At 38.0% G+C, this 24,150-nt stretch overlaps 1 protein-coding gene, 1 long non-coding RNA gene and 1 other non-coding gene across 3 annotated transcripts; 1 reads left to right on the top strand and 2 right to left on the bottom strand.

Moving 5' to 3' along the window:
• Nucleotides 1-1,643: 1,643 nt before the first annotated feature.
• On the bottom strand, nucleotides 1,644-23,217 carry Gp210 (nucleoporin 210). Its single transcript, XM_017161586.2, has 19 exons — nucleotides 23,021-23,217; nucleotides 21,901-22,960; nucleotides 20,033-21,403; nucleotides 19,220-19,970; nucleotides 18,838-19,155; nucleotides 17,275-17,406; nucleotides 16,999-17,198; nucleotides 16,672-16,938; nucleotides 16,232-16,357; nucleotides 16,021-16,126; nucleotides 15,542-15,663; nucleotides 15,385-15,483; nucleotides 15,085-15,318; nucleotides 14,874-15,020; nucleotides 3,828-3,980; nucleotides 3,502-3,637; nucleotides 2,675-2,725; nucleotides 2,105-2,167; nucleotides 1,644-2,039 (listed from the first exon to the last, which is right to left on the bottom strand). Exons 1-19 carry the CDS (start codon nucleotides 23,176-23,178, stop codon nucleotides 1,915-1,917), a joined length of 5,619 nt encoding a protein of 1,872 aa, XP_017017075.1. The 5' UTR covers nucleotides 23,179-23,217; the 3' UTR covers nucleotides 1,644-1,914.
• LOC138928060 (uncharacterized) lies at nucleotides 16,256-16,868 on the top strand. Its single transcript, XR_011444557.1, has 2 exons — nucleotides 16,256-16,379; nucleotides 16,434-16,868. It is a non-coding gene; the product is annotated as an uncharacterized lncRNA (long non-coding RNA).
• LOC121502516 (small Cajal body-specific RNA PsiU2-35.45) lies at nucleotides 18,665-18,803 on the bottom strand. Its single transcript, XR_005991034.1, has one exon. It is a non-coding gene; the product is annotated as a small Cajal body-specific RNA PsiU2-35.45 (non-coding RNA).
• Nucleotides 23,218-24,150: the final 933 nt, after the last annotated feature.

Below are 24,150 nucleotides of genomic sequence, written 5' to 3' on the forward strand. Positions count from 1 at the left end.
CCGAAAATGCCATCTATTCTGATTATAGCCCCGTTGTTTTTTTCATTTCGGACGCTCTGGAGACCCTGAATCATGGCCGCCAGGACGACACCTTTTTTTTCGACCACCAAGTTTGAAGTATCATTACTCTTTGAACAACGGGTTTTGAGTGAGAAGACCCCCTTAATACCATAAAAATGGCCAAATTCCCCATAGTAAAATGTAAAGTTAAAATACTGTAACGCTTGGAAGAAAATCGAAAACCTAATAAAACAAGAAGGGAAGCTAACCTTTTTATACCCTTCAAATGAAAAGAAAAACTAACAAGAGATATACGCATAATATATTTATTTATATATACAACTTGTTTTTGATAAAATTTAAAAAACTTGAATTTGAACAAGAAATAATGTTAACTTCGGCACGCCGAAGTTTGTACACCCATGCAGTTTGCAATTGATTCATTAACAATCGATCCATTCTGTTAAAATGAATTAAAAAACAACAGGAAATATATAAAAGTTGTATATTTCTACAGCATATAATAATTTAAATAAAATTTTAAAAAATATATATTTAATCGTATAAAATAACTGTATTTTGGTGTTAAAATAGCTAATATAATAAAAATTATAAATATAAATGCTGAAAAAAAACAGTAATTTCAAGTTTCATTACATTTGCCTATACTTACTATATTTACAGTTCGACACTTACAGTTTTACACTCCCATATTTACATTTTCTGTACATCTACCGAATTATTATGGCAGCTATATGATATAGTTATCCAATTTTTTATCAAATCAAACCCAAAATTCTAATATAAAAGAAAAAAGATAATATTTCAGAGTAGATAAACTACGTGGAAAAACAACGAAGCTATACTTTTTTTTGATTAATTTCCGGATCGTTCCTATGGCCGCTATATTGTAGCGAACAGGAAAAGCCGAGCTTTTAATTAGGTGTGGCTGTCAAGAATCCGGCCTCCCTGGTCAAGTCCCATTTGAGAACACACGCTTATTTACGCTTTATTTTGCAAGGTGTTTTTAAGAAGAGAGCTTTTCTTTTAACAGAGAGACTAACCATTCTGAAATCCGAGTAATTAAAACTCTCATTACTTTTTATTTGCAGCTTTATTTTGCAGCTTGTCGTGTTGGCCTGGCTTAAAGATCGAAAGCAATATGATATATATGTTTTTCATAAAATTAAAAGCAAAATTTTTAAATTATGCAAAATAGCCGTGTCCATATTCGGTGAAAATATGTTGAAAATTTTCGATCTTTTCAAAGTTTCATTCAGGTAGATAGATAGCTTCAAAACTTTGAGACTAATTTGCTTACATGGCTATATCGACTCGGCTGTTGACGCTAATCTAGAATACATTTACTTTGTGGGTTCGTAAATGACCTTCAATGCGTTACAAGCTTCTGTCCAAAATAATAATACCCTGCAAGGGTATAAATATTTAATCTGTTTCTTAAAAACTATATATTAAAATATAAAACAAAAAATTGTTAAAAAGGTTTAAAATGAAATTTTCAATTAATTAAAAATGCAACGACATAAAGCACTTTTCTGTAACGTTTGTCCCGTGTTAAGGGCTTGGAAAAAAACGAAAAAAATCCAAATCCAATCCCTAAAACGACTCTGAAAAGTATATGATTTTTAGGTTTTAACATTTTAATTTTATTTAATATCATTTTTTATTGAAATAAATCATAAATGCATTACAAGTCCTTTGGCTGAATGTTAAACTTCCTTATAAGTACACACACCGTGTCCTCTTATGATCTATATATATTGATAACTATTCCTAATGCGACAAAAGGGTACAACCAACTTTTTACATAAACTATAAGTAATTAATTGTTAAATCTCTAGTGTCTCTCTCAGGGTTTGTCGTTGAAAATAGTTACAATAAAAAGGATATAAACTAGCTAAAACGGGGCGAGTTTCCTGATCGGTTTGGCGAGTTTAACCGTGGATATCCGTATATGTAGGCCTCCGTCGAAGATTCCGAATTGTGACTAGGTGAAAAGCTACGCGAACGAGACTTGTCTGTAAAATATAAAATAAAGAGGAAATGTGTCATAATCACAACAAAACAAACGAAAACCACTTACTAAATGTATCATCGTGATGCGGTAATCTTTGAACATGCGCCTTCGATTTGCTTGTCTGAAATACTGAGAGTACAATAGAAAAAAGCTGGTAATTTTGAGTTCGTAACATATGTAAAAAGCTAGTGTATTCTGTGTAAAACGACGGCTTCCAAATATAAGAAAATATCAGATTACTTTAAATTTTAGTTTATATAGTTGAACCCTTTGAACAGGGAAGTTTATAGTTGATAGATAATAGATAATTTAAAGAAACTTTAAAGAAAAGAAACCTATAATTTAAGTGTCGGTTAAACGGAACCCTTCCCCTACCATTGACCTTTCCAAGATTCAAAATATCACTGAGTGCGGCGAACCCAGCCTCCAATGCTGGTGATAATAGCTTTTTCTTTCTTAGGTTACTATCGTTGCCGCTGCCCAAAACCTTTTAGTTTTCATGCACGAAATGACTAAAAACTTTAAACTGATACAGAAGGGTAGAGCAGTTTGCTCGGGGCTTCAGCCACCCCTCGCAGTTTCTCTCTCACCTCGTCGTCGTTTGTGTGTTTTCGGAAAATTATTAATTAAACTTACCCTCGGAGTTGACTTGTGTGACGCCCTGCGTTTGGAAGCACGACATGTACACTGCAATTGAAATAGAGCGAAAAACGGTTAAGTTAAGTTTGAAGGAAACAAAATAAAAGTTTAACGATACATACATACATATGCTCATGCCTAAAAAAGTGCAATCAACGAAAATGCAACTGCTTATATTATTGCCTTTTCGTTGCTGTTGTCTCAGAATTGGGTCATACATAAAATAAGAGCAAATCCAGCATCTTATTAGTTTAAGAAACTTGAAAGGTAGCCAAAGTGTTTACGAAGCGGTAATCCTTAACCAAACCTCGACGCAAGGCCTATGTACATCGCAAAAAGGTTGAACAACGAGTTCTGATAGGAGATATTACAACCTACGCACACAACTTAAAATATAAATGTTCAAAAGTGGAATTTTTCTATTAAAAGTCCAAGCTAAAATAAACGGTTTTTGTGTGCTTTTCTGTTGCTGTAACTTCAAACTTCCGAGACATAGGCTTTTATTATTATATTGAGAATTTTCTATATATTTCTAAGCGTGTCAAATGTTTCTTGTAAACTTTTTGTATATAAATTTAAATATAAATGTAGAAAAATCAATAAATATCTTAAAGACCAAAAAAGAGTTATCCAAATATTCCTAATAATTGATTTTGAGGGGCCGTATATAGAACAAAAAACATACAAACATAATTTACTTTCGTGTCAAATTCTGGTTTTACTTACCGAAAGCCAGTTATTGACTTTTAGACACAGTGCAAATGGTTAGAATTCATCATAAACTTATAATTTACTTGGTTTCTGTCCCTGTGGTCAAAACTTACCCCAGATTGATGTGACAACAATCACCGTTGTAGTAAGAATAAAACCGAAGTTCTCCAATATCCTATACACCAAAGGTCCGCCGTACGAACGTCCAGCACATTTTTGAGCCAACATAGTGCTGCCAACAATGGTCACCTGTAGAACAAATAGGCAAATGTTTCTTAATTATGAATTTGAGCTTGCCTTTTAATTTGATTTATTTTCGAATTAGCAATGTGAAGGCCAAGAACTTTGAGAATTATTTGAGCTTATTCAACGTATAGAAAAAAGTTTGAATGTGTGTCGATCTGTGTAATTATAATTAAAAGTGTATATAAACACATACCTCGATTCTCTGCTCCGTCTCAGGTGATGTGACCAATACATAAAAGTGTTGATCCAATGGAAAGTCCTCGAAAAATCGTAAACGGTATTTACTTATACCATGTCCATGCTCAATAAAGTCAACAGCAAAGTATGTCGAGTCAGATGGTTTGACCTGCATTAATATGTCAAAATAATAAACATTATTTGAATTGTCTTAATAACAATGTATATTCAGGCTTGTTTCAGCTTCCACTCGGAAGTGGGCTTAATACCATTTGCCGATTTTTCTTTAACATAAGCGAATTTCCTTGTTGATTTAGGAAAATTTTGTTAGATTTCCTATAAAATCTGAAATAATTTCAGATGGTGGCTCTTAAGAAATGGGTTTGCTTTATCTGAGATTTACTAATGGCCCTATGAAACTTTAATGCAGTTTTCATTAATCAGCTACATTATTAGGACCTTAATTTTTCTTTGATTATTTGGGTAACACGACTACGGTAACATTTTTTCTAATTTTCTAATATTTTTTTCAGTTCAGAAACCAGCAAAATTAAATAAAAATAAAATTCTCATTGCGACACCACTTTGAGTTTCGGCCTCTAATGAGCTGGCTAATTTGCTTTTCAATTACAATTTTCTTCATTAAAACCGTATTTTGTTATCGGCCCAAATCTATTATATTTTATGTAGATCTATCGATTTTCACGGCAATGAAGTAGATAATGCCTTATTCTAAAAGTGTCAAATCATTAATGAAATCTCTAATTAATGCACTAGTATCATAATGGTATAAGCACACCGTTGAGTTTAGTTTGTCGATTAATTTGGATGGTATTTTTCATAAACTTTAAACTTATAAGTTATAACCGAGATTTAAATTGTAAAACAACCTATAAAGTAATTATTTGAAATTAGTCTTAGGCATATGTCAATCTATTTTGGAACGCTGACAACCCTTAAATCTCAAATCCGACTATTCAGTTCGGAATCTAGAACAGGGACTTGCAATTATGTTGAAGATTAAAATCGAACCTATTCTGAGGTGCACCCACAAAATAATTATAATTATAATTATAGGGAAAAACGGAAGTGAAAAAAAGAATAGGTCAGGGAAAACCAAATCCAAGTTAATTTTGCGGAAGTGGAAATAAGAACAGGCCTGATTGTGTTAAAATACAAGGACATCTGCCTGAATGCATACAAAATTGCAAACAGCTGAAAACGTGAATATTGTAATATTGCCAATAATTGCTCGTGTTCACAGGTATACTGTACTGTACATTTATCGCAAATTTAAATACATTATCAGAAGAAAAAAAAAACAGCCAGGAAATCTGACTTGGAGCTCAACTATTATTTTCCGTGAAACTTATCCTTACGAATTTCCCAAAATATTTTCAAATAACGTGTGTTATGAAATTATATACTAAGATATCGGAGCTATAGACAATTTGTCCAGGGAACAAGGTATTTGGCAAGGAAGTAAACAAAAAATCACTATACTTTTATACCCTTGCAGGGTATTATAATTTTAGTCTAGTTTGCAACGAAGTGAAGGAGTCATTTCCGACCCTACAAAACATATACTATATTCTTGATCAGCATTAACAGCAGAGTCGATATAGCCATGTCCGTCTGTATTTAATCTAGTTTTAAATCTATTTGAATGAAACTTTGCAAATAGTCTGCCGATTACTCTCACTCGTATATTAGTCGGAACAGGCCGGATCGGACGACTATATCATAGGTGCCATAGGAAAGATTGGGAAATTAATATAAGAAATTATAAAAATATAAACAAATAATTTTAATTTAAATTAAGATTTATATTCATATAGAAGTTGTAAAGTACAGTTTTTACGCATAACAATTGCAGTTTTTAACGTAAAACAAATTTGCAGTTTGGCGTAACCGAAACATTTTTGTCTCCCGTTTTTACGCAAAGTAATTTATTATTATACATAAATATGGGAGACAATATAGGTGGTATAGCACTGGCTTTGTAAGCGTATATGGAAGTCGTTCTCCCCATAGAGCGACAATTAATGTGCATTACAGATATCTGGATTTCTTTATGTTTACAACTATAGAAAATAGGAGTTCTATGATTATTTGGTTCTTGTTGAGCATTCGGAGGAAATTCATATTAATGGGGTTCATTGCAACGCAATAAGGGGAAATTGAAATTTCTGCAACCTTCTAAGCATAATTGTAATAATCTCTGAAAGGGTGTGTTGAAAGAATGAAGTCATTGCATTAAATAATAAGCAATATGTTAAATAGTTTTTTTTATGTAAAATTAAATAATTAAATGGAGTTTTAATTAATGTTAGAATATATTTTTTATTAAGAAAATGAGGTGTTGGTATTGCGGTTTAATTGTTGTCTGGTTTTAGAATACGAAATTAAATTGGATATCCTGAGTACAGCGACAATTTCACAGCCGCATAATGTGTGTTACATTTGTCAAACATTATTTGTTCTGCTACACACTACCCTCAGAACAAACAGTCGTGCCAATCTGGCTTGTGAGTGCCGAACGTCACGTCAAACATCCCCTCTGACTCAACTCGATACTAAAGTTTAAAAACTTGGAGACTATAAAGCCGCAGGACTGCATGGCCAACCACAAAAATGTGACCAAAGGGCGAGCGTGCCCGAAAATGTAATTACACAGCATAGCACATTTAAATGGGCCACACGATAATAATTAGAGTTACAAAGATACAGCCAATATTTTACTGAAAGCAAGTAATGCCTCAAGATGACCGGAAGCGGAAGTCAAGTAAATTGCAGTCATTTGAATTTTTCAGACAGGGACAATGCCGAGACAATGTCTTTACACAAAGTCTACTGTAGAACGAAAAATGGGAAAGTATAACTAGTGTGCGGCATCCTTACCTCCCACCTTTCGACATGGGTTTAGTACCAATTTGCTGCCTAAATTCAAAGGGACGTTTGTACCACAAAAAATTCAAATCAAAAATCAAATTTTCGACTAACTTTAATAAAAATAAAAAAAAGAAAGGAAGCTAACTTCGGCACGCCTAAGTTTGTATACCCTTGCAGATTGGTTTTCATATTTATATTATAAATTATAATGCCGAAAACAGACACTAAACAGAGTTTCTTAACATTTTACCAATACTTATCATGTTTACAGTTTGACAGTTACAGTTATACATTCCCAGCTTTACATTTTCTCTACATCTACGGATCGCTTCCATGGCAGCTATATGATATAGTTGTCCGATTTTCATAATATTGTTACAAAAATTCTGAAATAATACTAAAAGCTCATGTCTCAAAGTAGATGAAAATACGTTGAAAAACAACGAAGTTATAATTTTTTCTATTACTTTCCCTATCGTTCTTATGGCAGCTATAAGATATAGTCGTCCGATTTTCATAAGATTTATACCAAAATACTGAAATAATACCAGAAGCTCATGTCTCAAAGTAGATTAAAATACGTTGAAAAACAACGAAGTTATCATTTTTTTCGATTAATTTCCCGATCGTTCCTATGGCAGCTATAAGATATAGTCGTCCGATCCGGCCCGTTCCGACATATATAGCAGTGAGAGTATATAGAAGACTATATGCAAAGTTTCATTCAGATAGCTTTAAAACTGAGGGACTAGTTTGCGTAGAAACGGACAGACCGGACGGACGGACAGACGGACATGGCTAGATTGACTCGGCTGTTGATGCTGATCAAGCATATAAATACTTTATAGGGTAGGAAAGGTCTCCTTCACTGCGTTGCGAACTTCTGACTGAAACTATAATACCCTGCAAGGGTATAAAAAGATCCCTATTGTCTTGCAGAAACTGCCAGCATATGGCGGATAAAAAGTATATGTTGTCCGATTATTCGCTCCCCCGCTTTTTCAACTTCTGCCTCCATATTCTTTTTATTGAGTAGCAATAAAGTTCAAATATTTAGAAAACGTTTGTATGAGAAATAGAAAAGGGCTGGTTTTAAACCTTCACTAGAGCTTAACGAACATCTCAAGACTAAGATAAGATAAATCCGTTCAGCCGTTCTCGAGTTTTGGTGAGACTAACGAACAGCAATTAATTTTTATATATATAGTGGCATACCCATAGTCCCACGGACTCTGCCTACGACAACACACATTATTGGAATACCCTGTAAACACTTATCACAATCACACTTGCCCAACACACCCTTTGCTACCCATAGTTTATCCAGTACACACCAGATAGCAACCAGACGGTTATATGAATCCTAAAGCCAAGGCTAGTGGAATAAACCCAGGCTCCACAAAGGATGAAATCTGAAACTCCAGACAGTCCCTCCAAGTAGACTAAACTTTATGGCTTAAGCCATCACCCGATTGTCACGTTCCCACGTTTAAAGTTCGGACTTGCCAAGTCGAAAACAAAATTATTACATTTCGATAACAAGATCGTAAAATAAAGAGCACTTGTATCCAAGAGCGAATGCACTTGAATCCAAGAGAAGATTAATCATTAACTCCAAGCTCTCTCCAAATTCTCTTTAGAACTTTTAAAGTTTGACTCAACATTTAAAAGCTCGAGACCGAGGCTTGAACGCCAATCAATTCAGACTAATAAGTCAAGTGCAGTTTGAGCCTCGAAACTACTCGGTCGGTTTTCTTCAAATAATTATAAAAATCTTGTAAACATATATTCAGTTAAATAAAATTGTATTTTTTTTAAATTATGAATATTTAAGCATTTAATTGGCGCAGCCGATAGGATCCTAAAACAAAAGAGTCCTTAAAGTACGATACTGGCTTAACTGAAGGATACGCTATAGCAATCCTGAAACCAGCGAATTTTAAAAGTGATTCTAAAAATAGTGATCCGCAAAAGAATCTATGTGATTCAGACAATTAAAAATAAAATCCCGTGCGGTCAGAAAAGCAAAAATTCAAAAAGAAGTTATTTAATTCTGAAAAATTACCTGATCAATAAACTTACTAACCAGCAAACACAAAATGACAGTTCCCCAACAACTCTCTGAAGTTCATCTAAACCAGCTGTTGGCTCAGATTAAAGAGCTCCATTATTACGATGGAACACCTAGAAAACTATCTGGCTTCATCAGCCAGGTGGATCAGCTGCTAACTCTGTACCCAACGCAAGACGCCAGTCAAGCACATGTTATCTACGGAGAAATCCGTAGAGTGATCGTCTATGAGGCGTTAGAAGCGGTAATCCAGGCAGGAGCGACAACATGGACGGAGATGAGGACGGCCCTAGAAGTTTCATTTAAGGACCATCGACCATACGCGACCCTAGTGAAGCAGCTGGAAGAGACCACATACTCTGGTAGTATAAGTAAGTTTATTGAAAGACTAGAGGTTCGGTACCGTAATATATTTGACAAGATAGAATTGGAAAGTGACCCTGCAATTAAATCAAATTATTCAGAGATGCTAAGAAGTACCATCAGAACAACTATAGATAGGAAGCTCCCTGATAGGATGTACATGTCGTTGGCGAGAAAGGATATTGATACAATTCCGAAATTAAAGCAAGCCACCATGGAATTGGGTCTTTACGACTCAAATCCACAGGACAGTTATTCCAATAAATCTAACGGGCACAATCGTAAGAACGGGAGGAACAAGAATCAAAGAAATAACCAAAGATACTACAACAAAAAAACACAGTTACCCCAGTAATTACTATAATTCAACTAATCAAAATTCTCTGTCACCAACTACCAGTCAGACTAACCAAAGCCAAAACACTTCACGCTCTATTCCAGCAAACCAATGAGGGAATTACAATACTGTTAGAGAAGGTTTGCCACAAGCTAGGCAAAGCAATCCGATCAATTATCAACGAGCAGTGGCGGACCCGTCAAAAGACAAAGGGAAAGCCACAGTGGGCAAAGCAGAATGGATGTAAATTTTCATCAAGTTGCCTCGGACACTCCGGAGTCAGAAGAGGTAGGGTCGGTCCATTTATAAAAATGACGTACAACAATAAGCTTTATAAAGGCATGATCGACACAGGTTCAAACATTTTATGTGCACCATTTCTCCGAAAGTCATGATTTAATGTTAGGTCGCCAGTATCTAGAAGATACTAAAGCTAAAGACATCTCCAGAAATATTTAACGCTCGACAGAAATACGTAATTGATTTTTATCTTACAGGAAATCAGATTTTCTTATCTTACATAGATGTCTACTCGAAATCTGCGACGCTTGTCGAAGTAAAAAGTAGAGATTGGTTGGAAGCTAAAAGAGCCATACTAAAGATATTTAATGATATAGGAAAACACCAAGAAATCAAGGCAGATAAGGACTCAGCTTTTATGTGCATAGCACTCCAAAACTGGTTAAGATCTGAGGGCGTAAATATATGTCACCACCAGCAAGAACGGCGTATCCGACATAGAAAAATTTCATAAATGAGAATGAGAAATTAAGAATCATTGGTAGTGAACAAAACATAGAGGATAAGTGCACGAAATTCGAGTCAATCCTATATGTTTATAATCACAAGACATAATACTACCAAAAGATCACCGGCAGACATCTTCCTATATTCAGGAAACCCAGGCTTTAACACACAACAAAATAAAATCGACTGATCCAGGGAAGCAACATCGAAGTAAACCCGATTAGTGCTAGGAAAGGATATTTGGTTTTCCAAACAGGCACCATGGATATTCCGGTAAACTACAAATATCACTAAGTATAAATTTGACGAAGACCATGCAAACATTTGATAACTTGGTAGAAGAAGCAAAGGAATTCCCGAGTATCTTACAAATACAGTATTTAATTGATAAATTAAAGAGGGAAATCCATGGTTTAAGAATTAGACGAAACAGAAGAGGTCTTCTCAACGTAGTGGGAACAGATTATAAGTATTTATTCGGGACATTGGACCAAAATGACAAAGATGAGCTAGAAGAACGAATTAACGAATGACATTTTAAAGAGTCGGATTGACATAATTAATAAGCTCAAGGAAGATAAGGAAAAAGATCAGCATTTGGCTATTTTAATGTTCAATATACAACAATTCACGGAGTATATTGACGATGTAGAACTTGGCATGCAACTTACAAGACTAGGAATTTTCAACCCAAAATTGCTAAAACAAGATTACCTAAAACAAGTAAAATCCGATAAAATTTTAAAAATCAAAACCTTCACTTAGTTAAAAACAGATACAAATGAAATTTTGATTATTTCCCATATCCCGGATGAAATTACGAAAGTGCCAGTGTTTGAAATCATCCCATATCCCGACGAACATAAATACATCCTGACGGAACATACATTTAATAAGTTTTATATTTATGAAGATAAGATTTATAATAAACATACAGAACAAATCATATTTGACAAATTCATCATTGGTATAATAACAAGAAACTACCGAATGTAAGTAAACAAAAATGCAAAAGAACTTCCAAATAAATTACATAGAACCGAATATTTTAATCACATGGAACATACCACAAACTACTGTAAATCAAGATTGTACCAACAGTAAAGTTTCCATCATAGGCAATAATATGATTCAAATTAGGAATTGTACCATACAAATTGATTAATTTCCAACAGTTTTGCAGATTTCACACAGACCATTTATTTTAATAACAATGTCACCGAGATAGGACCACTGGTCTACTTAGAGACAAAAGAATTAATAAAAAACCATGTAAAATACTACACCACATTTCAAATTATCTGTCTCACCACATTTGTAATTACAATAGCCAGTTTAATCCTGTATTAAGTGTATAAGTTTAAAAATAATTGTAAAATACACTAAGCCCGAAGAACAACCGAACCAAATTGTTAATGAACCATTAGCTTCAGAAAACATCTTGATTTATCCAAATTTATCTGCCTGAGGACAGGCAACATTCAAAGATTGGGAGAGTGACATACCCATAGTCCCCTAGGCCTACTTATAAGTTTACATACAATAAGTCTACACACAACACACATTAGTGTAATGCACTGTAAACACTTATCACAATCACACTTGCCCAACACACCCTTTGCTTTAGAACTTTTAAAGTTTAACTCAATATTTAAAAGCTCGAGACCGAGGCTTGAACGCCAATCAATTCAGACTAATAACTACACGGTCGGTGTTCTTCAAATAATTATAAAAATCGTTTAAACATATATTCAGTTAAATAAAATTGTATTTTTAACCTATGAATTCAAGCATTTTATTATATAGATGTCAAGAAAATACCTTTTCAACAACGTTATATACCGTTTCCTTTGATATACTCGTTTATGAGGATGGAAATATAATTTTTTTCAGCTTTTTTCTTTCCAGTCTCAGAAATCTAAAATAACGATTTGATTCCCATCAAAAAACAGGGAAACAATCAGGCATGCTCTGGTTTTACCCTTTTTTTCGTTTTTGTTTTGTGATGTTTCATGTGATTTCGTTTTTAGCTGCAAACAATAATTTCATTTTCAAAAATCAAATCAAACTTACTCGTTTCCAAACCGAAAAAGCATGATACAATCATAGTAGGTAGTCTACTCGGAAAATTTCGGTCCCTCTACAATCATAGCAATGAGTGCGAGTGAGAGGGTCTCAATCTAGTAAGTGCGAGCGAAACGACATTAGGATGTATTGATTAACCCGTATGTGGTGTATGGGGCTTTAAGTTTCCTTTTAAAATAAAAAAGAGTTGAAATTTTTTTATAATTTAATTTTTAACAGTTTAGAGTTGGAAATGAGTCGTTGTTTTTGTTTTTGTGTTGACAGTCTTTTGTTCAAGTTCTTAATCCTAAAATAAATTCTAATCTTAAAATAAAATGTTTTTAAAAAGTCGAGTTCCGGAGTTATCTGTGGAACAGCATCTTCGTTCAAACGCCTCTTTTTTAAATTGATGCCCTCTATTTGGCGTCAATTTCCAGTGCATTTCTCGAAAATGCGTTTCACAAATTTTGGAGTAATCTCCTAGCTTGCACCCCAACGATTCCTCCCATACCGCTCGTTTTTCTAGACATTTTGGTGCCCTAATAAATTTCACGCCATCGACGTGAGTTTTGGCACACGTGGCAAAAAGTCATGTTGCACAAGGGTTAATTTGTAAAAAAAATCGTCCGTAGCCAACCTTTCAACACAAAAGCCGAACAAGCACTGAAGCAAAACCCGAGTGTTTTGACTGCCGAATAGACTACCTACTATGATTGTATCATGCGAAAAAGCACGTCAAAAAACGAATACGTTGGATTTTAATGAATGTGGAAACCGGAGCATGCCTGAATAACTAGTTTTTAAGCATTTTACCAACATGATTAGTTTTCTGAATGCACCAAAACTCCATATAAAAAAGAAGCGAAGAGAGGAAGAAAAACTTTCTGACTTTTAGCTTTTTCGGGGATAAGATAATTGAAATTTCCAAGCGAAATATATGTATTGATATCTTTCACAGCGAAATAAGGAGGGAAAATATAAGGGAAAAAAGTGATAGATTTTCTTCTCGCGAGAATAATAGTAATAATAATAATTGCATTTAAATTTTTGAAATCGACCGTTCCATTTCCCCAGAATCTTGTCAACCATGACCCTACCTTATTTTTCATGGTGGTATTTTTGCACACTGTATCTCGAAAATTGTATAATATTTCAACATAAAAAAATACTTTATACTTTCCTAATTACTGGCAAAAACTAATTAAATTGCAAAGTCAGTAGCGCTTTTCAGGATAATTTTCAAAAAACGACCGTCACATGGGTCAACCCCCTAAATAAGAGCTGTTAAGGCGGAAGCCTGTGATATGGGATTTAACCTACAAAGGGCATTTCAATTCTACTTTTAATAACAAATTAGGCAATTGGCACGGAGTTGCAAAAATACGGTAAGTAAATGATAATTAATCAATTTTATTACCAAAATCCAATTTATTTATAGTGAGGAATTGTAAAAATGCATGAAAATCACAGCGAGACAGCATGAGCAATTACCCAAAGATTGCCAAAACTGCGATGTTGCCGGCAAATGATGATATCGGCTTTAACTTTACGTCACTTATAATTATAATTGAATCAGTAAGAATCGATTTTTGGTCAAATGAAAAGAAAAACTAAGAGGAGATATACACTACTGGCCGACACATTAAAAATTTTTTGAAGATTTGTGATGATTTGCTGAAGAAACCCGGTCTAAGTATTTAGTACTGACTTGCCACTGACTTCTTGCTACAATTCGAAAAATAATAGCGAAAGTAGCGTAAAATATGGGTGGATATACTGGATATTAACCATCTAAGTCACGATGTGGCAATTTTTTAAAATACCTAGGCTGTTTCACCGCATCGGGCGATGGTCCCCTAGTGAAGATCGAAGGCATTATGAACGGCGAAATGTACAGGGACATCCTTATTAACAATTTATCTGGAGAATATGCCGATCATTGGCCTTTTGCCTGGATATTTCAACACGACAACGACCCGAAAGACACCAGCAAGATAGTCAAGTCGTGGCTTAGCCAAGAGACAATCAATGTTTTGCAATGGTCACCGCAGAGCCCCGACTTGAACCATATAGAGAACTTGTGGGGAATTCTTAAACAAGTCGTTGGCAAAAAAAAAACAGCAAATAAAAGCGATTTGAGGCGAATTTTGCAAGAAGAGTGAAGAAAATCACCCCTGAAAAGTGCGCACGTCTTGTGGGTTCAATGCCAAAGCGTTGCTCCGCTGTTCTTAAGCAGAAAGGTCATCCCACTCAATATTAAAGTAAATTGATTAAAATTATAAGGAATATTGGGCAAATTTTAACTTTTTCAACCATTTTCTTTCAGGTGGCTTAAGTATGTGAGCAGGACATTTTGGAGATGGTCTCAGATTTTTTAAGTTTTTCGTTGAATATATATTTTTATAACCTGGTTATTCTTCTATTAGAACACTGATAAATGGAACTAATGTGACACAAATAATTGGAACTGTGAAATAAAAACTTTTCTTAATTTTCGTTTAAATTCTTAAATTCGGCATGCCGAAATTAGCTTCTTTTTTTTTCAAATAAGTCAGTGTGCAACACGATTAAGGGATGCAGCGACCTACCTGAACCCTGTGTAGCGCCTTGTCCAGACCACTGATGTGAAGTTCTTGCGGCTTCAAGTCGGTTACTCGCAAAGATTCGGGTGTCACTTTAATACCCGGTACTAATTTTAATGCCATTGTGTCCGAAATCCCACTGGGCATGGCCGCCTGTTGAGGAGGGAGACAGTGTGTAAATATAGTGGTTTTTAAGAAAAAATGGAAGAGGACCCACCTCTATCTCCAGGCGGACTTCGTTTGTCTTAACAATGGCCAACAACTCGGTGAATGAGGAAAGCAGCTTCAGTTTACACGAATACTGACCGGCGACAACATCAAACGCAGCCTCCACTTTATAAAGCTTCAGTAATTGGCGGCCAAGAACTTCTTTGCCAATAAGGCGGCAATTAAACACATCGACGGGCACCTTTTCCAGTTGGTTTGCGCACTTGGACGCATTCTGGGCGAACTATCAATAAAAACAACAGACTTTAGGACGGACCAAGGGTACAGCAGCCTTTCAAATCGGACTTACCAAGTTGCTGTATTTGTCGGACTGTATATGGTTACGAAGAACCAGCTGTCCCCGGTACTCTGGTCCGCTAAATATATCAAACGACTTGGCAAACAGGATCTACAAAATATTTGGGTAAAGTGGTGATCAACGGTCAGGGTTAAGAGCAGGGGCTCACCGCGTCAGATTCACGAATTTCCATGTCGTATTTCAGGAATCCCCCGTGATTGGCCTCTTCTCCGCTGGTAATGATAACTTTCTCGCCTAGCTTGTGTCGGTGGCTTAGCACGCGGGCAATACCTGTCACAGGGGTACAAAAACAAATTATTAGGTGACGAATTTTCATCTGCTAATTTATAAAGCGACATTTTTCATCTCGGCATTGTTGATTGGAAATTGAAGAACATGTGGTTAGACTGAGCATAAAAATAAACTGAGCATTGACAAAGGATTGTCAAGTTTTCATTTCTGTCAGGTGGCAGGTTGTTCTAAACCTTATTTAGAATGTCTCCCCAAGGACTTATAAAACTTATAGAAATGCTCGGCAGTTGCAAAGTGCAGAATGCCCAAAATGAAATATGTATGGTATTTGGAGAGTGACAACGCTTGGTTAGATCGACTTTTCTGGATACATTTTTCACTAACATAAGCGCTTACCTGAGTGTTTATCAATCGTCACAATTTGTTCATGGGAACTGCTCCAAATCGATGAAAACGTCAGTGGTGAATCGAAGCAAATTATGTCTCCCACCGAGAAAATGGTCTAATGGTAGTTGGATGTGACGTGATCCATTCATTGAGTTGTTGAAGACCGAGATAAAAACAAGAAAATAGTCTTAGTCTTTTAGGTATAGCACGACCCACTTACCTTGGTTGGGTATATTTGCTCTGACTCGACCACTGCCAGCTTGATATAGTCCTCTGCATACTTTACTCCAGTCGGATCCCTTAGTCGAATGGCAAGGACATTGTTTGTTTCCCGCTGCAGGTTTAGCTATATGGAGGGTTTGATAAACGTTAGTTTCTCATTCTTTACTGATGACTTGCTAATTAACTTTCCCCTTACAAAGCCAATGCAATTCCCATTAACTATTGCAAACCCCTATTTCTCACAAACAATATTTTCCCCTCGCCCATACTGATAGTTATAGGTTGAGCAGTCGTGAATTGCGAGAAGAAAAGCCTGCCAACTTGTCAAAATACCTACAAGAGGGGCCTGGACCAAGGACTTTGCATGCAATCTTTTGCTACCGGGCATAAATATAAAGACAACTCAAAATTTGTAAATGATAAGGACTGGACGCTTACAGCAATTGTCAGGTTATTGCCGATCTGGGCATCGACCACATCCTTGGTGGCAAGATCATAGCGCAAGCCATTGCCATTATCCTCCACATTGTAGGAGAACTCGTTGCCTAGATTGTCGTGCAGTGATACCTTAAACATGAAATTCATGCCTCGCGGAATGTAGTGCATAGCCTTCTTGAACTTTATGTGAGGCATAAGCGTCACCAAAATATATTGAACATTTTTGACTTCGATACCGATGGGCAGCGTTTGATCCACCGTTTTGGCCTAGACAAAATAGAATTTAATTAAATAATCCAATCCTCTTTAATCATCGCGCGCACTCACAATAATCAGATCCCGACCAAGGGTGTCCTTTGTGTGCACAACGCCATCCCGCGTTACGCTGACAATGCCGCTGCTTTGGCCGTCCAGCTTAAAGACCGCATCCTCCATATTCGATTTCAGCTGAAGCGTGCTTCTCGGCGCTGCCAAAATGGAATCCATTTTGATAGGTTTTGGAGCGACCAGATCCAATGTCTTGAAAACTGTGAAAACACGTTCAATTGTCACTCGCATTGTCCTGTTGGGTGTTAGTGGCCCGACTGAGGGTGCCTTACTTACCGAAAAGCTCCACGCTAGCTGCCGGCAGTTTGGTCCCGTCCGCCAAACTCATTGTCGCCGTGATTGTGACCTTGCCAGGACTTAACGCGCGTACTCGAATAGATATTAAATCCTCACTTTGGTACTCGATTCCTGAAATTGGAGTGGTATTAATAATAACTTTAATGATGCCATTCAGAGTTCAGCATAAACATAAACCTTATTTTGCAAATCAATACATTTAGTTCAAGTGAAACAAGAAAGGAAGCTAACTTCGGCACGCCGAAGTTTGTATACCCTTGCAGATAGCAATTGGATCATTGAAAAACAACGAAAATATAATTTTTTTCTATTAATTTCCCGATCATTCCTATGGAAGCTATAAGATATAGTCGTCCGCTTTTCATGAAAGTTGAAAAATAATATAAAATGGCCATATTTCAAAAATGGAGCAAAAATGTTGATAAACAACCAAGCTATAAAATTTTGTCGAGGGACTAGTTTGCATAGACGGACATGGCTAGATCGACTCGGCTGTTGATGATGATCAAGAATATATATATTATTGGGTCGGAAAGGTCTCCTTCACTTGCGACGCAGTGAACTTCTGACTGAAATTATAGGCATTGTTTTTCTATATTATAGCGATATTCACATTTTTTTTGTTTTTTAAATAATTAACTTTTTATTAGACTAGTGCACCGTTATCTAAATATTTGGCAACTAAACCTTATTCGAAGTAAATGGAGGAGTATTAAGTTAAGTTATGTTTACATAATTTGAAATGCTTCTCATGTTTTGGTGGTAATATTTAAATTAAACAAATTTTATTTAAGTATATTGATCAATTTCCAACTAAATGAAAATAATTTTCTTCTTGTATATCATGTATATCACTCCACAAATTTTCAAAAATTAAAAAACTAAAAAAACGGCTTCCTTTCCCTGAACAAAATTATTGTCACACTTGGCAAATAGTGAGTTAACTTGATCGATCTGTTAACTTTTTCCTTCTGGAAAGCCTTGTTATTTTTATTTAGAATATGCTTTTTGATCAAATTTTAACTTAAAATCGTCAAAGTGCCTATTTTCTAAGCCAAAGTAGCTCGTTTTACCAAAATGAGCAGCAAACTAAAGTAAATTACCAAATCTCAACGGAAAATAATCATATACAAGAATAAATTTAAGTTCATTTAGTTGGAAATTGATAAATACATTTAAATAAAATTTGTTTCATTGAAATGTCGCTATATTTAATGGAGCAAACCCGTGGCAAAGTCAGACATGCCAACTGTGCCAATAATTAAGTTCGTCACTGTACTTTATGCGGGACTCTGGTAAATATATCTTCGGTTGGGATTCATTCATAAATCCCTTATTCCCAGCGAGTACTAAATACTGGTTGTAATAACTTTGTATGTTCCGTATCTGTTCCTGCTATAAAACTCAACCAAGCAGGCTCATCAAAGAACATTATGCGTTTGATATTCGTGCACTTGGTGGGCACAAAGAATTTTTCTGAACTCTCTGCGTCGTATCTGTGCACGTTTAGATATCTACTAGACCACATGCAAGTTGGCTCACCTGCTGCAGTGAAGACGTTGAATGTCTCTACTATTTCCGGATGGCTTACAGTCCAGTAAATTTTCGTATTCTTCAGCGTTCCCAGCACCATAGGAGACAGATCGGGAAGGCCCCAGAGTGTGGCGGGCATTACGGCGCCGCTGCGGATACGCACCAGCGGAGTGCGGATCTGGACTAATTTCAGAGCAACCACGCGGAGTTCAACAGTGTCCTGGGAGACCACCTCGTCCTTTCCGGTTACTGGGTTTCTTAGCATACACTTTCCGACAATCCTGCTGGCTCCCAGTCGGTGGGCCGTCACAATGGCCGAGTTAATGGCTGCGAACAAGATTCAATGAGGACTTACTGTCTGGTTTAGCGATGCACGGGAATCGGGACTTACTTGCTATTTGCTCCTTCTCCACGATGTAGACCATGTTGGTGTTGGGCTGCGGCCCGCCCTGGTAGAAGATCTGGATGCTGCTGCCCACAACCAGTGTAGAGTCGCGCGGAAAGAGTCGTATCGGTGCAAAAACCTGAACGTTAAGCGGCTCGCTGGACACCTGCAGAGCCCCTTTGCCGGACTGAAAGACAACCTTGGTCTCCCCAACGCTGTTGCCTACTAAAGTATAGCGGATCTCGCCGGGTCCCAGGTTTTCTTGGTCGCCCAACCGAACGCTCAGCACACTCTGGTCGAAAACAACTTCAGATAGATCGTAATCAGCCAGTCTGTTGTGGTCGATGAGCAGGAGATTATCGTTGGTGTCTACGAGTCGAACGATCCCGTCAATGCGAGCCGTGCGCTCCAGTCGGTCCATGCTGGCAACATGGATGGCCCCTATGCCTACCACGGAAATGGACAGGTGGCTCGGTTCTGTTGTCAAGCAGCTGTCGATTAGTTCAAGGTGGACGTGGCCAAGACGCAAGGGAGTCAGGGCCAGTACGCGCGCCTTTTCATTGAACTCCACCTGCACGATTCCCGATTCAGATAATTTCAGTTGCAAGTAACCGCTGCCCTGGACGATGGGTATGCGTTCGACGTGGCCTGGAGCTAGAAAGATACTGACGTGGTCCTTCGGCAGCAAGGTGCTGTTCACGGTGTGGAACCTGACCTCGTTCTCGATTAGAGGAGTGTTCACCGATCCCGTTTTGGACTGTAATTTATAGATTAGAAGGGATAATGGTAATTGTTTTACAAAAATTTTTCATTACGTACGTTATACACTCCGAACGCGGGATTCTCCGCTTGGATATCCTGCAGCCTTAGCAGCTTGTCGTTATAACTGGCAACAGTGCCTTTGATGCGGAAGTTGGGCGCCACCTCACTGAGCGTTAAGATGAGAACGTCACGACTGAGCAGACTTACACCGTGGAGGACTTCCAACTCAGCGATTTGGCGGTGGGAAATTTTATGGTCAGGATAACGCTCTTCTCCTGCGCCGAATTCCCAGTCTAGCCACAGAGAGCTGATGTTCATGAGTCTACGATTTGCCGCGTCCTGAACCTCTATCTCGATTTCGAACTTGTTTTCTCGGTCCTTCAGATACAGCAGCGAGGAGCTCTGCTCCAGGGGACACGATTCACGGAGCTGTTGTCGGGCGTAAAGCTTCAAAAACCGCGGAGGAACGCAGTGAACCTTAATAGTCAACTCCGATCGGTAGGCGAAAAAGCTGGGCTTGGCCAGGCTGTTATGCACACGGTAAGAAAAGTTTGTTTCTCCAAGCTCGCGGCACAGCACGGTGAAAGCGCTGATTGCGTTCTGGGTGTTAAACTGGATTTCAGACACCTGTACGATCTTTCTATCGAACGCCGTGGCCTTCACGATCTCTGCCTCCAATGTAAAGATTCGCTGTGGTCCGTTAGCAAAAATAATGTTACGGGAAGAGCCCACGGGGAGCACTACCTCGTTTTCGTGCGGATTCAGTATACTCATTGGCTCAAATACGTAAAGGTCGACTGTGTCGTCCAGAACTGTGTCTTGAAATCTGTACCACACTCGCACAGTAGAACTGCCAATGGCGGTAGCTCGCAGCCGCAACACATGACATGCATCTTGGACGGGCTCTACGTGGTCCCCGTTACTCTCTTGCTGCAGAATATGGTGGCTGAAGTCCAGCTGGAAGTTAAGGTTGTCGCAGCTCGTGTACGGCACGTCGGAGTTGTTCACCCGCGCAAAAACTGCCACGTGGAGGTAAACATAGTCCTTAAGAGAGGTCTCAAAGTTGTAGCGCTTTATCTGGAGCCGTTTGGGGGGCAGGAAGAAGACTTTTGCCAGGCGAGATATCTTTGGGTTCTTAGCCAGGGCCACTTTGACTGTGGTATGGGCGGCCATAGTATTACCATCCTCGAACAGCTCCTGCGACCCGAAGAGAGGGCGTACGTCACGGATGTCAGTAGTGGCCAAGCCCTGACCATCGATATGCAGCACCTGCGGGTGACCGGAGAACCACACGTAATTGCTGTCGCCTCCAGTAGCGTGGAACTGTAGGCTTATGGGCTTTACGCCATTAGGATCGTAAGGCAGCACTGCATTAGATGGCCTTAGCTGGAGTTCCTTAAAGATCTGAAGCTCGGCTTGCACAGTTAGCTGTAAAAACAAAAAATAAAAAGTATGTTCGTTTTATATTGTACGCAGTCATATACCCTCATCAACATATATCGCTAAAAAAATCCGATTCGATGTATATTCGTTGATTTTTACTATAAATTGTGTTAATTTTTTGTTATTATAAAACGTTTTTAATTCTGATTTCATATCAAACAAAAACTCTTTCAAACAAAAAAGGGAAATTCGTTAAAAATTGCCATAATTCAGAATATATTGAACTATAATGCCTAAGCTAAAAATGTAACATAAAATATTTAAATGTTGTTATTATTATTTCATTTAATAAGCTAACTTAAGCCACAACAAATATTTGAAAAGCTTTAAAACACAGAACAAAGGGATCAAGGAATTATGTACAATGGTTTACGAAGAGTTTCTTTACGCTTTCAATTCGTTGTGTTCCTTTTTAGAAATACAAACTACCTATTACCTGCATTTTAAACTTCTAACTAAAATTAAAATAGTATCACACTTACGTCCTTGTATGAACCATACACCTGGGTGACACCCTCCTTCTTGGCCAGTCCGGAAAGGCGGCTTCCATTGCGCGTACGCAGTGTGATGGAGAACAGGGACTCATCTAGTTCGGAACTGATAGAGTAGCGAGTGCCCAGCGTTATCTTCTGTCCGTCAGCGGCAAACAAGTCCAAGGCTATGTCGTGATGCTCTCCTTGCACAGTGACCCAATTAAGGTGGGGAAGTAGACTGATTCCCAATCTATGTGGTTCAGCGACAGTCAGTAGAGCACTGGGAGCTTTGGTAGCTTGGTCTGTATTTGCCATGTTGCGATCTCGCAAGAAGACTTGGGTGCGGCCCATCGCCGATCCCGTGGCACTGTTGCCATCCAAGTACGCCACCTTAGCATTCTCTACCTCCAAGTAGTACTGTTTGCTGTCGATTGCGTGCAGTCGGTCCATTTTCAGTTGCAAGATTCGGAAAGTAACTGAATCACCTGCCATGATGGTCGCCTCAGATGGTTCTATAATAATGTTGGCCAACACGCTGATCTGGACCTCGATGGGCTGCACGTGGCTGTACTCCGATTGGGGCATGCCAATGGTTACCTTGGCGGTGCCCGTATTGATCCCTTCCAACAAGACCATGTAGCCCTTGGTGCCTTTAGCCTCAAAGTCCTTCAAGGCAGGTGGCACAGTGTGGTAAGGACTGTTTGTGAAGGATAAGTAGCGCATTGCGGCGGGTTTGTTAGTACTAGATTCCGAAATTTTCCAGTCAAACTCAATGCCTTCCAGTGTGAAAAACTCGTTGCCTTGATCGTCAAAGGCATGCACCTCGAACATAGCGGGTGCTTCCTCCAGGTACAACTGCCGAGTAGCTGTGCGCACGTTCAGTCTGGCAATCGCGTCCACAATTACTTCAGAACGCAGCGTCTCTCCCGTCTGAACCTCTTCGGCGAAGATAATTGCAGTGTTCCGGCGCCGGTCGTGGGTGCGGACTGTTATCACTGCCTGTGATGCACACTCGCTAAAGCCATGATAAACCGGCATCACAGAAATCAGGTCCTGGCGCGAAGACGTCCTACGACAGATAAGAGGGAATTTTAAAAATGCGAGCAGGAGTTAAAGCCAACATACTTACCATTTATAGCAGTTAGTCTCGTCAACTTCCAAGGTAAAGTTGATTGCCTTCTCTTCAAAGACAGGCAGCAAGACCCGAGGGTGGTTAATCCTCGCTGCATTTTCGCCTCGGTTGGTCGCAAAATACAATAAAATCAAACATAGAACTCTAGCACCCATTTCGAGGGAAAACGATGCACGCTGCTAGTGATGAGTACAAGTTCGATAACAAAAACCGGCTAGAGATGGGGGACGGTCAATGTCACTATCGATAGATGCACTGTATAGGAATGCGATAATAAGGGTATTCCCATCGGCTTATCCCCTATTCACACTGTCCAGCAATAATTTATACAGCGACTCTGCGTTCAGTTATAATATTAGTTTATTAGGGGATTCCTTATACGACTGAATTACTTAAAACTTCGCGGTCGTTAATTCTGTCTTCCCACACAGTGCATTTGTGAGGAACGGTTGGGATTTTTAAAAAAAGTGAAACTCGTGTTCCCACGGAGCTGCGTTAAAGCGCATCCGCATCCGAACAGATGATCGATCAGCTGTGGCTCATGAAAAAGTAGACAAAGACTGTCGAATTGGCAGTTGCACATTTGAAATGGAGCATTTACCAACAATTTTGGCTGTTGTACAACAGCAAAAGGCACAGATTGCGTCAGAATTTATCCGCACTAAATTTAAATGAATTAAATGACAAGGAATTTTAGTTTTTCTAATGATTTTTCTCTAACAAAATCTTTAAAATAAGGTAGAGGCAGACGGTTTATATTAATTAGTAACAATTGGGGACATATTGGGGCAAGAATATACAGAAAAACACCAACAACTATTTTGGGCATGTTTGTAGCTTTGGCGCCACATATTAAATTTCATTTTTCACTGTTAATACTGGCATGACACTGCCGCATTAATTAGAGACTTCATTAAAGATTTGACCGCGCTATAGCGCTTTGCACAAGTGCGAGCAAGATGACTATATGGCGCTCTAATACATTAGAATAATGCATTAGCTACTTCATTGCCGCGATAATCGATAGATCTACATAAAATATACTAGATACTCGATAACAAAATACGGGTTTAATGAAGAAAATTGTAATTGAAAAATGTATTAGCCAGCTCATTGACAGTATGGTC

This window comes from Drosophila kikkawai, chromosome 2L (assembly GCF_030179895.1).
Source record: "Drosophila kikkawai strain 14028-0561.14 chromosome 2L, DkikHiC1v2, whole genome shotgun sequence".
In the NCBI taxonomy this organism is placed as follows: Eukaryota; Metazoa; Arthropoda; class Insecta; order Diptera; family Drosophilidae; genus Drosophila; species Drosophila kikkawai.

Coding starts and splice junctions, on each gene's coding strand:
- Gp210 (XM_017161586.2), bottom strand. CDS start 23,178: ATGGGTGCTAGAGTTCTATGTTTGATTTTATTGTATTTTGCGACCAAC. Junction 3,638..3,827: donor AGACGGAGCAGAGAATCGAG/GTATGTGTTTAT, acceptor TTTGTTCTACAG/GTGACCATTGTTGGCAGCAC. Junction 2,040..2,104: donor GCATCACGATGATACATTTA/GTAAGTGGTTTT, acceptor TATATTTTACAG/ACAAGTCTCGTTCGCGTAGC.